Source organism: Vanacampus margaritifer, chromosome 9 (genome assembly GCF_051991255.1).
Source record: "Vanacampus margaritifer isolate UIUO_Vmar chromosome 9, RoL_Vmar_1.0, whole genome shotgun sequence".
Lineage (NCBI taxonomy): Eukaryota > Metazoa > Chordata > Actinopteri > Syngnathiformes > Syngnathidae > Vanacampus > Vanacampus margaritifer.
Window position 1 is genome coordinate 24,523,779 of NC_135440.1, and position 18,212 is coordinate 24,541,990.

Sequence of the window (18,212 nt, forward strand, 5' to 3'; positions counted from 1 at the left end):
TGAATAAGGAAAAAACAGACATGTATGTCGCAGGACTATAAATTGCATTTGGGGTTACAGTACTTTTTTACTATTCACTCAAGGGAGTTCTCCACAATATCCATCTGAGCCCGTGTCCAAATTCACAAGGCTGAGTCCTCCGAAGGCCGAATTTTCGGCTGCATGACGTCATTCCCGGCGCGACTGATTTACATATGTAATGGAAATCCATTCATTGTCCGTGCGTGCTGTCGCGTCGCGCCATGAATGACGTCATGCAGCCGACAAATTCGGCTTTCGGAGGACCCAGCCTTGTGCCACTGCGCTACAGTGGAAAAGTAAAGGCGTTTGTCGCCCCCCCACAACCCCCCCCCCCCCCGTCGTTTTTTTGTTTTGTTTTGAGTGTTTTCTTTTTCTTGAACCTTGTTTGACAGCACCGATTATGTGCTCAGTTTGAATTGGATGTTGAAGTGTGAATTAATAATAATAATAAAAAAAAGTTTTCCCCATCGTCGGCGCTTCCTGGTGTCGTCACAGCTGCAGGTCCCACCCTAAACAACGCCAGATTGGTCCGACCTAAAAAAATAAATAAAAAATTAAGTCAGTTGCGAACGGATCAGCGGGAGCTGTACAAGATGGATTCTCGAAGTGTTTGTGAACAAATGACGCGAGAATAGAGATCCGAACGATGACGTCACACGTCCCAAAATGGGCGTTAGCGAAGCCATTTTGACAGCATAAAAAACTCGTCTGCCACTTTGAGTGAACGGCAAACGCCGCACTTTAACAATGATTGACAGCTGTTGCGGACCAGCTGCCACAACGAGAAGAGCCAAAAAAAAGATTGAGTATGCTCCAGGCTACCAAAAGAGGAACCAATGCGTAGCCAAAGGAGTACTTTGTGCATGGTGGCTAAAGTTGTAGTCGATTAATTCGTGCAGCTACTTTCCTGCCACAGGGGGGCGTGTTTAGAGAAATAGTCACGTGATTTCCGGATCTCGAAACAGCTTGCTGGTAAGGTGAACAGTACACCAATCAGCATGTTCCATGAACAGCTGCCTGTACTTAAGATGTTGTAACAATGCGTCACCATCAATCACTAATTGTTGTGTATGTTTTGGATCACCAGCTGCTTCTTTCCTTTTCCATAATTTTCTCTGCTCGACCTTGGTTTTACCAGCACCCATTGTGATGACTAAACGTTCAAATCTCTTTCCCAACTCATTTGATTTTCATGTGTGTTTTCCCCTCCCACATTCTAAAAACATGTTAGGTTCATTGAAGACTAACCACCAACCTTTGGGAAACCGGGAGCTACTTCATGGGTACTAATTAATGTGAAGGGCTACCGGTTTTGATACAAACTTCTAAAATAAATTCACACAAACTACCTTTAATTATTAATAATTAATTATATTAATCTAGCAATGTGTAGGCACTGGTCGTGTTATTGATTTCTCACAATAATAATTTTAACTGATAATAGTTGACAAAATGGTGGCCATAATAACTATTATTTCAAAACACCCTTAATGCTCCTGTGTTGCTAGCAGCAAGCGTGTGCCGAATGTTCTTTTGCCCTCCATGAGCATGATTTTAGCTGTTAAGTGACACCAATGTTGGCGTTTCCTGTAAAACCTTACACACAACAAAACAATTACACACATTTTATTTTTAAATACGTGACATACTTGTTTTTAAAAGCATTGTCAATGCTATTGCTAAAGTCAATGTAAGATCCCATTGACTAGCTAATTCAAAATTAGCTTCAAGGTCCAGGAGTGATATACCTTCAAATAATGAATATTCACATGCAAAAGTTAAAGTAATACATACAAATGGGTAATATCATAATACCCGAAAGCATACATTTTTGGTTATATGTGGAAAACGAGTTGTATTAATAAAGTTCGCCAGTTTCTTCTTCTACTCGTTTTACCGTCGTGTAAGTGTAGCTCCATGTGTGCCCCACACTGCCCCTGAGAGGCCAAGGCGCGCATAGCAGCAACTACAGGTATTTATTTGTATTTATTGTTTTTCGTTGCTGTTATTTTAACATTTTGATTGTACTTTTTTGTACTTGTACTATTTTACTAAGTTTTCAAATCGCTGAATAATCAGTGTATGGTGACAACAACGTAATTCTATAAAAAAAAAAAAAAATTATGTCAAATAAAATTTAATTAGCCTTTATATTTATTTTTTACAAAATACCTCACAATTGAATTAAAGTTAATTGAATTCACTTTCATCCGCATTCTCTCCCGAAATGGGTGAAAGGTCCTTCCGACTGCAATTTTTTTTTTGTTGCTTTCTCTCCTCCCTACCACAGACCAGATGTGTTGCAATCACTCCTTCCCTTTCCAAAACATCCCTCCTCTCCTTTTTGATGACCCCCACCCACCCCCCGCACCCCACAAGCCCTCCCCTGTTCCCTCCAATAGACCGTGTGTCGGCATGTCCCACCCTCAGATGGTCGCAGGCCTGGCTTCAAGGATGGACTGTGCACTGCTGCTCCTGTCCCTCATGTGCGCTCTGACTGCAAGCGTGACCCCGCAGCCGACGACAGGTACAGCAAGCCGTGCGTCATATGGGGAAAAAAAATGATGATATGAAGTTAATTGAAATTACAGTCTGATTAGAAAGTAAAAACCTATTGACGGCGTTATACAATAACAATGTAAAATGTTGACGTCTTCTTAAAGTAATCGACCAAGTCACTTTTTATTATAATTTTTTTTTTCAGGAAACACAAAAAATGTTACCATTTTCATTATGAGGAGAAAAAAAAATACACAAATAAAAAAAGACTTAGGCAATTATTTCAAGAGTATTTTTCACACTAGTATGTGTGCACTACATCTATGTACTGTACATTGTGTCTCCATGATGAGTGTAGCATGTGACCGTGGCACATATGTGTTTTGGTGGGAAAAAAAGTGATTCCACGTGTCGGTATACAGGAACACACACATGTTTTGATTCTCTGACAATTATCGCATGCAGGCCGGCCCTCCTCCTCCTCCAGTGTTGTGTTGGTAGGGAGGTTGGCATGCTACTAAAAACAAGGATTTGGCTGCGGGACATGTGATATGGTGGATTATAAAAAGCAAGAAAAATGAATGAAAATATGGATAGGCTTTGAAATGAAGTGCTTAAAAACCTGATGCTGATTTAAAAAAAATCATCTGTTCATCTAAGCATACATGGAATAACATCACACATCGATGTGAAAGCTTTAATATTAACAATAATACGCTAATAATACATTCTCACTTTTCATTTGAGTATTTATGATTTATTTAGTTAAAATTTGGGCCGATTAGAATTTTGAATCGTTAAGTTAAGTAGTAGTTTAACTCACAATTAATCGCAAATTTTATATCTGTTCTCAATGTACAATAAAATATAATGTATATGAAATAAGTTTTCATACTGTTCTTAACATAAAACAAAAACAAAGTTCAACTAATGAAAAAATGGCTGCATCTTTTAGTCATTGATACAGTCATTTCATAATAATTCATAAAATTGAGTTTAAATTACAAAGATGTACTGTGCTGTACAAAAACGAGTATGATATTGATTTGTCTTGAGGTCATTTTTCTGCCACTAGATGGCATAATTGCATTTGTAAGATGTTGGTCTTTTAGTCATTGATAGTCATTTCATAATAATTCATACAATTTAGTTAAAATAAAATAAAAAGTACTTACTGTACTGCAAAAAAACAAGTGTGATATTCATTTGTGTTGAGGTCATTTTTCTGCCACTAGATGGCATAATTGCATTTGTAAGATGTTGGTCTTTTAGTCATTGATAGTCATTTCATAATAAGTCATACAATTTAGTTAAAATAAAATAAAAAGTACTTACTGTACTGCAAAAAAACAAGTGTGATATTGATTTGTGTTGAGGTCATTTTTCTGCCACTAGATGGCAATAAGACGTCGGTGACGGCTCAGTGCATTTTTCTTTTCATATTAAAAGCTAATTTAATCTTTAATATGAAGTAACTTGTGAAATTCTGCACATTTTTAAAATTGTACAATACAACTTGACCCCAGTCTCCACACATATATATGCATTATTATTAAATTATAAAATTTAATTATCAAAATTTGGACGTTCACGTCTGCTGTTTTGTGACTGGAATTCAAAATAATAAATTCACTTTAAATGAACTCAAAATGAATACACTCATTTTGACACCCTGAGTTAAAATGAATAATTATTTGGGTCTCTGATCCAAACCCTCAAAAGACAACCTGGGTGGCAAACATTTGGCCGACCCACCCACGCTGAATTTGATCTTTAGTCAAACACAACACAGAGCAGACGAGGCCAACGGAATCTCATTGTGGCCCTTGAGGTGTTTGCTGTTTTTACAAGGAAAAGGAAGGGGGGGGGGTGAATGCAGAGTAGGAAAACAAAGGGCCAAATGGCAGGAAACGTAACCATGCGTGTTCTCTTTTTCAACAGACTCGTGCCCGAAGAGATTTGTGGGAGACGAGCGAAAGAGGACGTGTCCCCGGCCGTGCAAATCCGACCAAGACTGCGCCAGCAAGCGGCAGTGTTTGTGCGACGGACAGTGTGGCCTCAGCTGCGTGGCTCCAGGTAGCTTTGTGTGTGTGTGTGTGTGTGTGTGTTGGCGTGTGTGTGCGTGTCCGGGCCCAGTTGTCGTTGTGTTTACTCACAGCTGTGTCAACACACTTGCGCCTGTCGTCGACTTGTATCCGGATGACGGTGAGATAAAAGGAAGGCCAAGGAAAGGATTCGCTTGTGATCCAAAGCATACCATATCAGGAGGCGGCGGCGTCATTTCGGATGATGATGACTGCTAGATGAGGACTAGTGACTTCTACCCTCCTCTCGCGTTTACGTAAAAAAAAAGGTGTCACATATACCCAAAAAATGTCTAACAAAAAAAAAGAACTTTTTCCCTTTTGTGTGCTGTTTTTTTGTGGTTAGTGCCAGTATTTTTTTGCCATGAGGGAGAGGTTGTTGTTTTTTAATGAATGTGAGCGGTTGTTTGATGAATATGAGAGATTTTTGGTTCATCGTCAGAGTGTAAGTGAGAGTTTTTTGGTGTGTGTGAAAGTGAGAATTTTTGTTGAAATTGTAAAAGGTTTTAGAGATATTAAAAGTGTTTTTTGACTTGCATTATTTTTTTTGCAAGAGTTTCATTGCTCTGTGTGTGTGTGTGTGTGTGTGTGTGTGTGTGTGTGTGTGTGTGTGTGTGTGTGTGTGTGTGTGTGTGTGTGTGTGTGTGTGTGTGTGTGTGTGTGTGTGTGTGTGTGTGTGGACGGGTGAGGGGGGGGTGTAAAAGTTTTTTGTGTGTGTAAAAAGTTTTGGTTGAGTGTCAGTTTTCTTTAGTAAAAACGTGAGTTTGTTTGTTTTTTCCGTGTCCGTGAAAGAGTTCCAAGGTTCGTGTGAGAGTTTTTTTTTTATGAATGTGTGTGGGTTTTTTGGCTAGTTTGTGTTATTTGGCACACATTAGAGAGAGACTTGGTGAATGTGTGTTAGAGCTTTTTTGGGTTGTTTGGGTTTTTGATGCTGTAAAAAGTGACTTGGTGAATGTAAGAGTTTTTTTTGGTGAATATGAAAGGTTTCGTGCGAGAGTTTATTTTGGCAAGTGATTTTTGATGAGTGCGTGAGCTTTTATGGTGAATATGGATAGTTTGGGGTTAAATGTGAGAGGTTTTAGATGTGTGTTTAAATTATTATTTTTTTGTGAGAGTTTTGGTAAGTGTGAGAGTTTTTTGGGGTGAGTGTGTGACTTTTGGAGGCAAGTGAGAGTTTTTGGTGGAAGTGAGAATTTTTTGGGTGCAGTGAGAGTTTTTATGGTGTGTGTGGGTGAGGTTTTTCTTAGGTATGTAAAGCTTTTTTTTATTTATATATATAATTTTTTAGCTTAAAAAAGTTTCATTAAGACAAAAAAATGTCAAAACAGAATTGTTTTTTTTTCTTTGTGTGTGGGTTTGGGAATAAGATTTTTTTTAAAATACTTTTTTGATACGGTATATGTGAGAGATTGGGCGTGTGGGAGAAATATTTAACTAATACAATCTTGTATAAAATATTTGATTCGGGTTATGAATTGCCTGCAGGTAAGTGCTTCTGATCACGCTTAGACCAAAAAAGGAGCCCCGCCCACGTCTTCCTCCCCCTTGTTTGTTGCCCCCCCCCCCAGGTCGTACATGTCCCTGGCCGCTTCCCCCCCGAGAAGACGCCGTGGTGAGCCTCCTCTCCCCCACCCACTCTTTCTCCGCTTTCCTGGAAGTGCGATGCAAGCCAGGCTTCGTCTTACCCAGCGGCCTGAATGCCACCATTCGCCGTTGTCAAGGCGACCGTCAGTGGAGCGGGGACGAGCCCGTCTGCGCAGGTCGGTGAAGAGTTGTATTGTAATTTATTTCACTTTGCATGACCCTTGCACAGGCCACAATTGACCACAACTTCGGCTGACGCGATTAAATGAACATATTTGACTTTTAAAATGCGGGCTCGACTGGGTATCTAATCATTTTCTTGACCAGTAGTCAGCCAACCACCAGGGGGCGAACACGTGGTTATGGCTTCATTAAGCTGCATAAATAACAAGTGAGCGCACCCTGCTGGGTAATGGCAAGAGATAAAAGAAAGTAGAGCTGAGGGGAGATGAGGATCTTAAATTCCACGGTAAATTGTTATTGTTATTATTTTTCATCTTATCATTATCTGTGTTTTTATTGTTGAAAGTTTATAAAGTTGTCTTGTGAGCCATAATTTTCGTTTTTACACAGTTCTTTATTAAAAACATCAAAGTAACAACAGCCAATTACATTTTGTTTTTTTGTTTTTTTAGAAGATGTGTCCAAAGATTGAAGGTAGCTCTTGTGTTGTGTTGGTGAGAGACAAAATAGAGACGCGTACTCAAGAATGAAGGCCATTATGCTTGACTGGCCTCCCCGTCGTCCTGGCGACCACAGCTGCGCGGCTGGAAAAATATTTTGCAATCAGCCTTGCACCTTCATCATAAACACGCACACTTGCGTAATGTAATAATGAGTCCCAAATACAAGAGCTACTTTATCTGAAAGACGATACTGCTCATTCAAAAATGTTTGTTACTAGTTTTGTAGAAATGTAAAAGTGCAGAAACAGTACAGAAACCATCAATAATAGCGATGGGCGAGTGGTGATACAGGTATCAGTATTGGGGCGATTATTTCAAAATATCGGGTGCTCATTGAAGGCTGTCGACATTTAGTACAGGGATGTGACTTTTCCGCTAATTCGCGGAATTCCGCTTTTTTTTATCTCCAAAAATAAACATTTTAAATTTCCGGCTTTTTTTTTTTGTTTGTTTTTTTTGTAGTTCATTGTGTATGCACATGACTCCGACAGATAACATCTTCTGCTATAACAAAGACATTTGTGGTATGCTCTAATATGAGTTACTTTTCATTTGGTCATGATACAATTATTTGTTCATGAAATTTGAACTCTTCAACATTATTTATGTGTTAACTTAGTAATCACATTAGTTAGATATGATGATATTCTCAGTGATAGTTTTTAAAAGCAAAGGCAGTCCAATGTTTTTGAATGTGACTGATTTTGAGTTGACTAAAACTGCCATTTTATATGGGATAGTTCAATATACATTGAAAATTGATGCTGTTGTTTTGTCTATTTCTTTGTCATGTGAGTGCATTGAAAGTACTTAAAAACACGGAAAACCCATGAGCTCCGGGAAGCCCCCCCTCGTCCCCCCACCAGGGCACTGCCCTGGATCTAGCTGGGTGCCGGCGGCCCCCAGACCCCCGGCTAAATTTTCAGATAATTTCACTTTGGTCAAATCACATCCCTGTTAGTAAAGCCTCCTTTCCAGTAGGTGGCGCTACACTGGCGGTTTGACACCGGTGAGTTCTCAACTGCATCCAAAAGAAAGATCTGTGTTACTCAGTGTTGCCAGTAACATTGAAAGAGTAACTTGGTCACTTTATGGATTACTGGACTTTGAAAGTAACTAGTTACATTACTTTATTAGTTACTTTCATACGCCGACACAAATATTTTTTAAATACATTTTTAACAGTAATGCTTAACAATGAAGTTTTTATGAATAATAAATATTTTTCTTTCATTTATTTTCGGCTCACAGCTAGATTAGACGGTAGATTCAAACCCGGAACCACTCCCCTGCGTGGCAGACATAACGAAGCGCTCCCACGCGGCATCGTCTTGAATGAATGTTCTTGAAATTACGCAACACGTGTTAAATGTTGAATCCACAAAATCCCACTACTCACGTGCACTCACTCTCCGCATTAACGCCTTCAAAAATTCTACGCTCATTTCTCTTGTCAGCCTGCCAGCCCTCATAAGAAAAACACGCTTTCAAAGGTCCCGATGCATTGAAAAACACGCACACTCTCAGATCTTTTCGAGCCATTGGAAGGCCGTGAAATGTGAAATGAGGATACCATTGTCAGCTGTGTGTGTGGTGTTGAGTAGCCGTGCTGCTGAGAGACGGCCAGAAGGTAGGTGGGTTTTTTAAATGCGTGAGAGCGCCGCTTTGCAACCGCGTGCGTGTGTGTGTATATGCGCGTGTTGGAGCTCCTTCATGCCTGCTGAGAGGCTGTGGGCGGCCGATCACTGTCAAAGTGGCACACAGAGATGCGAGTGTAGATGTGTGTGTATTGTGGGTAGGGGATTCATTTGTGTGTGTGTGTGTGTGTGCGTGTGTGTGTGGGCGGCCCATCACAGTCCACAGAGTCAAAGAGAGAGAGAGAGCTGTGCTGGTCATGCTGCTTGAGGCCTTTTCTCTTCCCTGCTCTCCTCTCGTCTCATCTCCTTCTCCCTCTCATCCTCTTCCATGCGAGAGGCCCTCTGATCAGGGCTCGTTCGCTGTACAATGGCAGCCAAAAGCGGCGTTGAGGAAACTGAGGCTGGGGGGGAGGGGGCGGGGGGCGTTTGAGCTTGAGAAAAATGCCTTTTTGGAAACAGTGGTAGGAAGTAACTAAGTACAAATACTTAGTTATTTCAGGTTCTTTTTTGTTGAGGTGAGTTCTTTGAGGCGGAATCATTCTGACAATTACGGATGTTGTCGGAATAAAATGTTATTTTTTATATATATATATATATATATACAACACATTAATGATATGTATTTTGATTCGTTTCCCGGGTAAATATTTTTCTGTTTGGATGCTTATTGGCAGGGTTTGGGAATCCAGGTCCAGAAATCAAAAACCCTGCCGTAGTTTGGCTTTAGCTCCTCGTGCTAGCTAGCTAGCGCCCTAAACAAAATAAGCACCCGGGGAGCTAGCTAAGGAAGAATGATTGGTTGCGAACATGTTTTGACTTGTGCCAGCCTTTAAAAACAGTCTAATGTGAAAAAAAAAACCACATACAAGTAAGTTATGTGTATTCTTTTGCAGGGTTGGGGAATCCAGGTCCAGAAATCAAAAACCCTGCCATAGTTTGGCTTTAGCTCCTCGTGCTAGCTAGCTAGCGCCCTAAACAAAATAAGCACCCGGGGAGCTAGCTAAGGAGGAATGATTGGTTGCGAACATGTTTTGACTTGTGCCAGCCTTTAAAAACAGTCTAATGTGAAAAAAAAAACACATACAAGTAAGTTATGTGTATTCTTTTGCAGGGTTGGGGAATCCAGGTCCAGAAATCAAAAACCCTGCCATAGTTTGGCTTTAGCTCCTCGTGCTAGCTAGCTAGCGCCCTAAACAAAATAAGCACCCGGGGAGCTAGCTAAGGAGGAATGATTGGTTGCGAACATGTTTTGACTTGTGCCAGCCTTTAAAAACAGTCTAATCTGAAAAAAAAACACATACAAGTAAGTTGCGTGTATTCTTTTGCTACTTATGTCACAATGTTAGCGATGTTTTGATATCATAAAAGTCGAGCTAATGCTAGCGAATTCTTAACGTGTCATTTCCCCCCCTCCTCCTCCTCCCATTATCTCTCAAAGTGCTGCTTGTTGTGAAGTGGCTTTTACCAGAATTTATTTCGATTTTTTAACACAAGTATCTGTACTTCTACCTAAATACATAATATAAGTACTTTCGCCGCCTCTGGCTAGATAATGTCCTTTGTTCTGAGTGTATTGATGCAGCGGTTGATACGTAATGTAGCTTTACAAACAAATGACAGAGATGATACACCTGCTTCATTGCACTTTGGTGCTGCCGCATGTGTGGGAGGCAGCAACAGTGAACTGAGCTCCGGGCTCTCATCCACAGCCAACCACCCTGACCCATAGGTGCCTTTACGTTCTTACAGGCAAAAGATGGCCCCCCTCAGGCGAGCCCCGCCGTTTGATGGCGCTCCCCCCCCGAGCAACCTGCGCAGGCTCTCGATATTTTTATTTGCGCTCGAAACTTTTTCCAGGAGCTGTTACACAATGACGCTGTTGTGGAGAAGGCGCTCTAATGCGTTACCTAAGAACGGCGACGGCAGCTTAAATGGAACGAGACCTCCCATTAATGTGTGACCTTTGATCTCGCTCCTTGTCCGTCGGGCGTACTTGAAATGCTTCTGTCTCATCCACATTTTAGCACTGATGTCAGACATATTGTGCGTCACAATGTGGCTGTCTTTTTTTTTTTTTTCCTCACGTCAAGTACCACCTCAAAAAAATACTTAGCTACTTAAGTACTACAATATATTTAGTGCTATTGTCAGTCACTGTACCTTTATAGATAGTTTGAACATTAACACTGTGCTTAAATATAGAAAAATAAAAACAATGCACTTAAAATGTTTCACACAAAGTTAAAATAATTGTACTTAAATACATGTGTTAAAAAGCCAAACTTTCTTGAAGATTTAGTGAAAATCTAATTTAATAAAATTATAAAATAAATGAAATGTATAATCATTATTATCATTTATGAAATTACTCAATTAAATTTTAATGAAAAACCTCAAAGTTAAATACAACTAAACTGTATTTAGGCAATGCATTTTATTTCATGTACCACAAGAGGGAGCACTTGTACCACAATTCATTAAAAAAAAAATTGGGGTGGTGGTGGGATGGGGGGGGGTTCCCCCCCAATTACTCCACTCTTCCCTGTTTTTTCGTGGAAAGTGTATATTGAATGTTAATCAGCTTTTTTAAAATAATTTTTGGGGGGAGGTTAAAATTATTATTATTATTTTTAAAATTCCAATGAATTTCATTAGGCGTCCATTATATGTGGATTTTTGCTATTCGTGGGCTGAACTGTACATCTTGCTTGGCAAAAGAAAACTTGCCGTCGACTTAACGCCCCCACCCCTGCACATCCGCCGGAATAACACATTGAAAAAAATATATATATATATTTATTCTTTATTGTTTTTAACAAGATAAAAGGACTTTGAATATTTTTGCCTAGTGTATTATTGTCAAAGGAAGCTCAGTTACAACGGCAATAATATGAGTGCCTCAGTGACAGTGTCAATCAAAGCACTGTATTATTATCAATTTAAAAAAAAATAAAATATGATTAAAATATAGGCCTCACAGCCATGTTCGATTAACTGTCAATGCATTGATGGATGTGCTTCTTCCAGAATCCGCACACCCCCAACCTACCGCGTCCTCCCCGACCTGCCACTTTCCCCAGGAGGTGACGAGCACATTTGCCATCGAGGGCGGCGCCACCGTGGGGACGGCCATCCGCTACAGCTGCCTGTCAGGGTGAGTGAGCTCGGGTGGAGGGAGGATGGGAAATAGAAGGTGGGGGGGGGAGGGGAAGGGGGGGGTCAGGCTGTGAGCATGTGTAGGCTGCAGCTGCATGCGAACCTGAAGTGGTACGGAGGTGGATGTGGAGGAAGTGACAGAGCGTGAAGAAGATGAAGAAGGAGGGATGAGGTGTTGGAGAGCGAGGGGGTTGATGGCTCATGAATGGCAGTAATGCGGAATTAACTAAATGAGCACCTGCGACCACCACGAAGCCCCCCTAACGCCGCCACATAACTTTGCCGTGAAATCCTCTCGCTCAGTGCGAACACGTAATGGGGAAATGAGACAAGCACATGAAGTCTTTAAGCGACAGATATATTTAACACAAACGTTGTAGCAACTCATAATACGAGATAAGATAGCCTTTATTAGTCCTTATCTTACACAGATAATAAAACAACACTCACAGACTTTTTTTTTTTTTTAATCCTCTACGAAAAACAACTCATCAGTTTTGACCAGCTCCGTATTATACTGCCCCCAGGTGGCCAATACATGCACACCAGAAAGAAGCAGCACAATATCCACAGAATTGAAAGATAAGAATACAGAAGGAAAAAAATCTTAAAAATGTATTTAATTATCTAATTACTGTGTGTTTTAATAGAGTACAATATTATAGATATTATAGTTTTGTTTCATTGACAAAAAAAAAAATGTAATTTTTTTTTGAATGGATTTAAGTTGATTAGACACTGTTTTGAGTTAAAGTGTGGTCTTGGAACAAATTTAACTTGTATCTCAAGGTAGTTTTAAAATCTAATTACAGTCTCAGGGACTGAGCCCTGCTGCAAATAACAAAAATCAGCCAGTAATTAACATTCCACCGTCAAAGGTTTGACTGCCTAATGCCGATAGAGGCCACAAGATGGCAGCAAAGCAATACAGTTTTTTATTTTTTTAGACATAGCTATGGTCTACGTCAGGGGTGCTCAAGTTGGGTCCTCGAGAGCACCTATCCAGCCCGTTTTCCATGTTTCCCTCCTGCAGCACAGCTGAATCGAATGCAAGCTTTGCACAACAAGCCTTATAACGATCCTGATCATGAATCAGGTGTGTTAGTGGAGAGAAACATGGAAAACAGGCTGGATAGGGGCTCTCGAGGACCCAACTTGAGCACCCCTGGTCTACGTAAATGGTGCTCCTACCAATATATATATTTCAATATAGTTGAAATATCAAATGTCAATATATCAAGATGCCACAAGATGGCGCCAAACCACTAACTTTATGTTAGTCAGGGCTTTGGCTTGAGCACAAAAACAGCAAACATGAAATTTTCTGCAAATTCCAAAACTGATATTAATTAAATATGCAACTTTTTTGCCACCTTGATTCAGGTACCTCTGTTTTGTTAACCTCGTTATTTGCCTGACATTTTAATTTTGTTCATTTGAAGTTTTTTTTTTCTTCATCAAAAGTGATTTTCATTGGCTGTTGCATTTTAGCTTTGTTTTTGCACTTGATGGTATCCAATATCCCGTGTTTAAATCAAAACCGGTCTGCTATTAATTTTCATTTATAAAACTCAATGAATAGTCAAAAATCACTTTTATTGGCAGAAATTGAGAGCCCTAAACTCCAATTTTGGGGACCATCTAATTGTCATCCCTCCATTGAGCTAGCCGGGTCATGATTACAGGCTTGCTTTGAATGGACTCCCTTTCACACTGACTCATCGGCAGCAACAAAATGACTGGAGATGTGAGCCAGACAGCGGAAAAGGAATCATTCACACTTTTTTTCCTCCCCCCCGCCGGCTCGTCAGCGTTTGTTTTTTATTCCTTCATGCAGTGGAGCATCTTTCGCCATCTTTGTCACATGTCACTCACGAGCCATCTGCTCTCTTTTCCTGCACAGGGCCGACATTGTGGGAAGCAGCGAGAATTTCTGTCAGGAAAATCAAACCTGGCAGTATCCGCACCCCATCTGTAAAAGTGAGCAATCCATGCGCACACCTGCGATGTTTGTTTTGTTTTCACCTTTATTTCCTCTCCACACGCTGGCTTCATGACATAATGAGTCAATACTCTGTGTTTGGAAAGTCAGATATTTTTCAACGGAATAGAAAAAGAAGCCTTCCGAACATTATGCTTCCGCCAAGAAGTAGTCGTTTTCACAGTGCGTTACTGCCATCTAGTGGTAGAATATGATATGACATGGATCTTAATCTGTAATAATGAGATACAATAAAAGAGCTGGATCCCCCCCAAAAATCTGCCTTTACAAATATATTAATGCTCACTTTTTTTCACACGGTGACAAATGTATCCATTTTATTTTTGTTTATTATTGTTATGTAAGGTATTTGTAATATTTTATTCTCCATAGTCTTAAAAAAAATATGTTTTATACAGCTCAAAAGTCATTTTTGTTTAAAAAAGTAATGTCTTTAAATTATAATTTTTATTACTGATAATGAATGTTAGTTAATTAATCAATAATTAATAGCAATATGTATATATTAATAATAATAATAATAATATGAATAATACAATCAAAAGTGTGTGCATTTTGTTAAATCAGTAATTAATATTTAACATACGATAAGCTAATACATAAAATAAGCTAAACGCAAAATTTCAATTTAAATGTATGATTGCTTTTAATGTATTTTTGCTATTCTGCTTTGGAACAAAAATTAAACCCCAGACATTGAACAAGATTATCTTTTTTTAATATGATGAAATGTTTTAAACACATTGATCACTTGATTATACGCGATCCCAGATGCAAATTTTTTGAGATATGAGTCATCAATCGTTTCTTTTTTTTGTTGCTTTGATTTGTGAGCATACATTTGTGCACGTGTCAGAGGTGTACTGTGAGCCTCCTGACGAGGTGGCGCAGGGCTACGTGGTGGCCGTCCAGAAGACGGAGTACGAGGTGGGCTTTGACATCCATTACCTCTGCAAGAAGAACTTCCGCCTGGACGGACCCCAGACGGTCACCTGTTTGTCTAACGGCAGCTGGAGCGCGGCGTCCCCCTTCTGCAGAGGTGAGCGACATCCCGAGTGTGATGAGATGACGTCATGTTCGGGCCGTTTTGCACTGTGATGTCATTTTCAGTCGACAGCAAGCGGCAAAATGATTAATTTCAACGAATATTAACTCATTCTCTGCCATTGACGCCTATAAACGTCAAAAATTCATTTGAACTCTTTTTATTAGTTGAACATTTTTTTCCACTTTTGTTAACAAGAGTATGAAAACCTAGACATTTTTCTTTTAATATATATATATATATATATATATATATTTTTTTTTTTTTAAGAAACAAAAAGATTATTAAAAATTAGGGGCGTCAGGCAATTAAAATTTCAATTGTAATTAATCACATGACTTCAATAGTTAAATTTTATATCTGTTCTAAATGTACTATAAAAAAAATTCTAGATTTTCATACTCTTGTTAACAAAAGCGGAAAAAAGTTTTAAACTAATATGAATAGTTCAAATGAATTTGATGAACGTCAATGGCAGTGATTGAGTTAAGATAATATTTTGAACAGAAAAATAAATTTTAAAAAATCCAGTGACAACAGCTATTATCTTATTAAAATAATACAAAAATATGTAGCTATAGCTACATATACAATAGGTTCCCAAAATATTAAGGATGAGTCCCAGCTAATAATAATAATAATAAGCTAATGATTATTTAAGAAAGAAAGTGACATGGTAAAATAAATCACTAAACAATTATGTTCATTATTTATTTATTTAAATTTTAAATTGAGCTACATACAGGATGAGTCCCCAAAATATTAGCTCCTGGTTAGTTATAACATGCTAATATTTACTTTAAAAAATGACATTACATTAAAAAAAAAATTAAACCAATTTTATTAAAATTGCATGACTTATCTACACATTTATTTATATTTTTTTCTATTTGATTTACACTTGGCTATTTAGCTATACAATATAAATCACCAAAATATGAGGAACAGCTCCCAGCTAATAACAAAAAGCTCATATATAATAATAATAGTAATAATAATCAAAATGACGTGATTAAAAAAACTATACAAAAACAAAGTGAAAAATAATTATTAAAACGAAGATGACTTAATTATTCAAGTATATGGTGAAGCAGCATTTAGCTTTTATGCTGCACGCAAATGGAATAAGCCGCCAACAGAAGTCAGCTCCAAGTATAAATTATTTTTAGTACCTGAAAAAAATCTATTCAATCAAAAGTAAACATTACATTAACTTTATTTACTTGACCTCCTGCAATTACTACTTATTTGATGGTGCAGGTGTACCTAATGTTGTGGCCGGTGGGCGTGTAACCAATTTTTTTCCCAGCCCGCTGCCTCATCCCCGCCGAGAGGAGCCGCGTGATGATTGACGGCGTGAAGCGTTGGCCTTTTGACATCACAGACGCGATGGTCCCTCACGGACAGAACGTGACGTTCTTCTGCAAGCACCCTCACCTGCTGTGCGGCTTCACCGCCGCGCAGACCTGCTTCGACGGCAAGCTGCAGCCGCCGGCCTGCTACCTCGGTAGGACGGCCGCGACGCTCGATTGGTGACGATTGGAAGGCTGCCGCCATATTTACGAGCCTCTCTTTGATTTGCAGAGCCCACATGGCTGCAGTATCAACTCTTCCCTCACCGGCTCGTCTCTGAGATCGAAGCGTGCGCCGACGCCGACGTGGAGACTTTCTGACTTGTGACGCACTGTAACGTCATCGACGCTTCCTGTTGTTGCGGATCAGCGGACCAAACTGCCTGATCTGTGTCTCCCGTTGCATGGTTTGAACCTTGTTGTGACCTCCGTAGGGAAATTTGCAATTTAACTCATTCACTGCCATTGATGGCTATAGACGTCAAAAATTCATTAGTTTAACATCCCCCCCCCCACACTTTTGTTAACAAGAGTATGAAAACCTATAATTTTTTTTATTGTACATTTAGAACAGATATAAAATTTGTGACTAATCGTGAGTTAACTATTGAAGTCATGCAATTAATTACAATTAAAAAATTCAATCGCTTGACGCGATTTGAAAAAAAAAAAAGAGAAAAGATTATTAAAAATTAGGGGCGTCAGGCGATTAAAAATTTTAATCGTAATTAATCGCATGACTTCACTAGTTAACTCACGATTAATCACAAATTTTATATCTGTTCTAAATGTACAATTAAAAAAAATCTAGGTTTTCATACTCTTGTTAACAAAAGTGGAAAAAATTGTTAAACTAAAAGAAATAGTTCAAATGAATTTTTGACGTCTATAGCCGTCGATGGCAGTGAATGAGTTAAAGATAAAACATTTTTTTCTAATATTTTTTATAGCAGTTGTTATGCTTTGATGGTAGTTCATGATTAATATGATCTTTGAAAAGTGTCTCTGATTGGTTGTTTTGTTCTCAGACGCAGAACATCAAATTATAGGGCCAGAGGTAACTTTTTTTTTCTCCAAAGATCATTTTTATCATGGACTAATGTCAAGTCATAAGGACTGTTTTAACAAATATGACAAAAGTGTTTTTATTTTTTTATTGCAAACTTCTCCCTTTAAAGTGCAGGTACACAAAATATACACAGTAATGATCCTACAATGCATTGTAAATAGCGATCACCGTGCCTCCATGATCACGCATACATCCGCTGGATACTTCATTAGGTACGATCTAAAAATAGAAAATTTAAAAAGCCAGGCAATTTGGATAGCACCTTTCATTCATACACAAGACATATCCATTGTAAATACATTCAAAATATGAAAATCCGGACAAAAGCCAAATATATGAGCAGACAAGAAAATCCAAAACAGTAAAATGGAGAAAAACAAACAAACACCTATTTAGCAGCTATAAAGCAGTCGAATATAAAAGTAGTGCTTTGGTGCCAAGGAACCATGTAAAAGTGAGGAGAGGAGTTTAAGTCCTGTCTAATCTAAAAGTCATCTTATTTTGCCAAAGAATTATGTTGATGTGAGGGGAGGAGTTTCTCTGACAGGCCACGCCTACTTTAATAGAAACGTTGTGATTTGCTGCCATCTTCTGGCATCTGTAGGCGAAGATAAACCGTTCCAGCTCTATTTTCTTGACGAATGATGAGCTGACCATCAAATGTGGCGTGTACCTAATGAAGTGTCCACCGAGAACTGCACTATACTACGTATTTCACACATTCTTCACCATACTACATCTTTTTTTCTGCTCGATGTGACGCATCAAGTCTTGAGGCTTGTGAGTTTTTTTTTTTTAATTGATTGGAGTGATTTGAAATAAAGGTAACACAGATTAACATTGGCTTCAGACTTTATTTTTAAAACATTTTTTTATTTGTAATTTTTATGATTTGGTATGTCTGCAGTGCATAATTTCCGTTTGCGTGCGCAAATCAATACACTGTGACATTATGAGGGAAAAAATGCTAAATTTTTAGCATTTAGCCTACACGTATGTTGAATGTACTTGCAATATGTTCAAACATATTTAAATACATTCAAATGTACTTGTAAACATGCCAGTCATAATTTAATA

General features: G+C 38.8%; 1 protein-coding gene across 1 annotated transcript; it reads left to right on the top strand.

The window, feature by feature from the left end:
- Positions 1–867: 867 nt before the first annotated feature.
- Positions 868–17,973, top strand: ntd5 (ntl-dependent gene 5). Its single transcript, XM_077576966.1, has 9 exons — positions 868–993; positions 2,401–2,548; positions 4,462–4,596; positions 6,173–6,364; positions 11,539–11,665; positions 13,571–13,647; positions 14,526–14,708; positions 16,024–16,221; positions 16,299–17,973. The coding sequence occupies exons 2-9, from the start codon at positions 2,437–2,439 to the stop codon at positions 16,385–16,387; spliced, it is 1,113 nt and encodes a 370-aa protein (XP_077433092.1). The 5' UTR covers positions 868–993; positions 2,401–2,436; the 3' UTR covers positions 16,388–17,973.
- Positions 17,974–18,212: the final 239 nt, after the last annotated feature.

Bases quoted from the DNA above. Each gene is read 5' to 3' on its own strand.
- ntd5 (XM_077576966.1), top strand. From the start codon at position 2,437: ATGTCCCACCCTCAGATGGTCGCAGGCCTGGCTTCAAGGATGGACTGT. The intron at 2,549-4,461 runs GTACAGCAAGCC...CTTTTTCAACAG, and splicing joins GACCCCGCAGCCGACGACAG to ACTCGTGCCCGAAGAGATTT. The intron at 14,709-16,023 runs GTGAGCGACATC...TTTTTTTCCCAG, and splicing joins GGCGTCCCCCTTCTGCAGAG to CCCGCTGCCTCATCCCCGCC.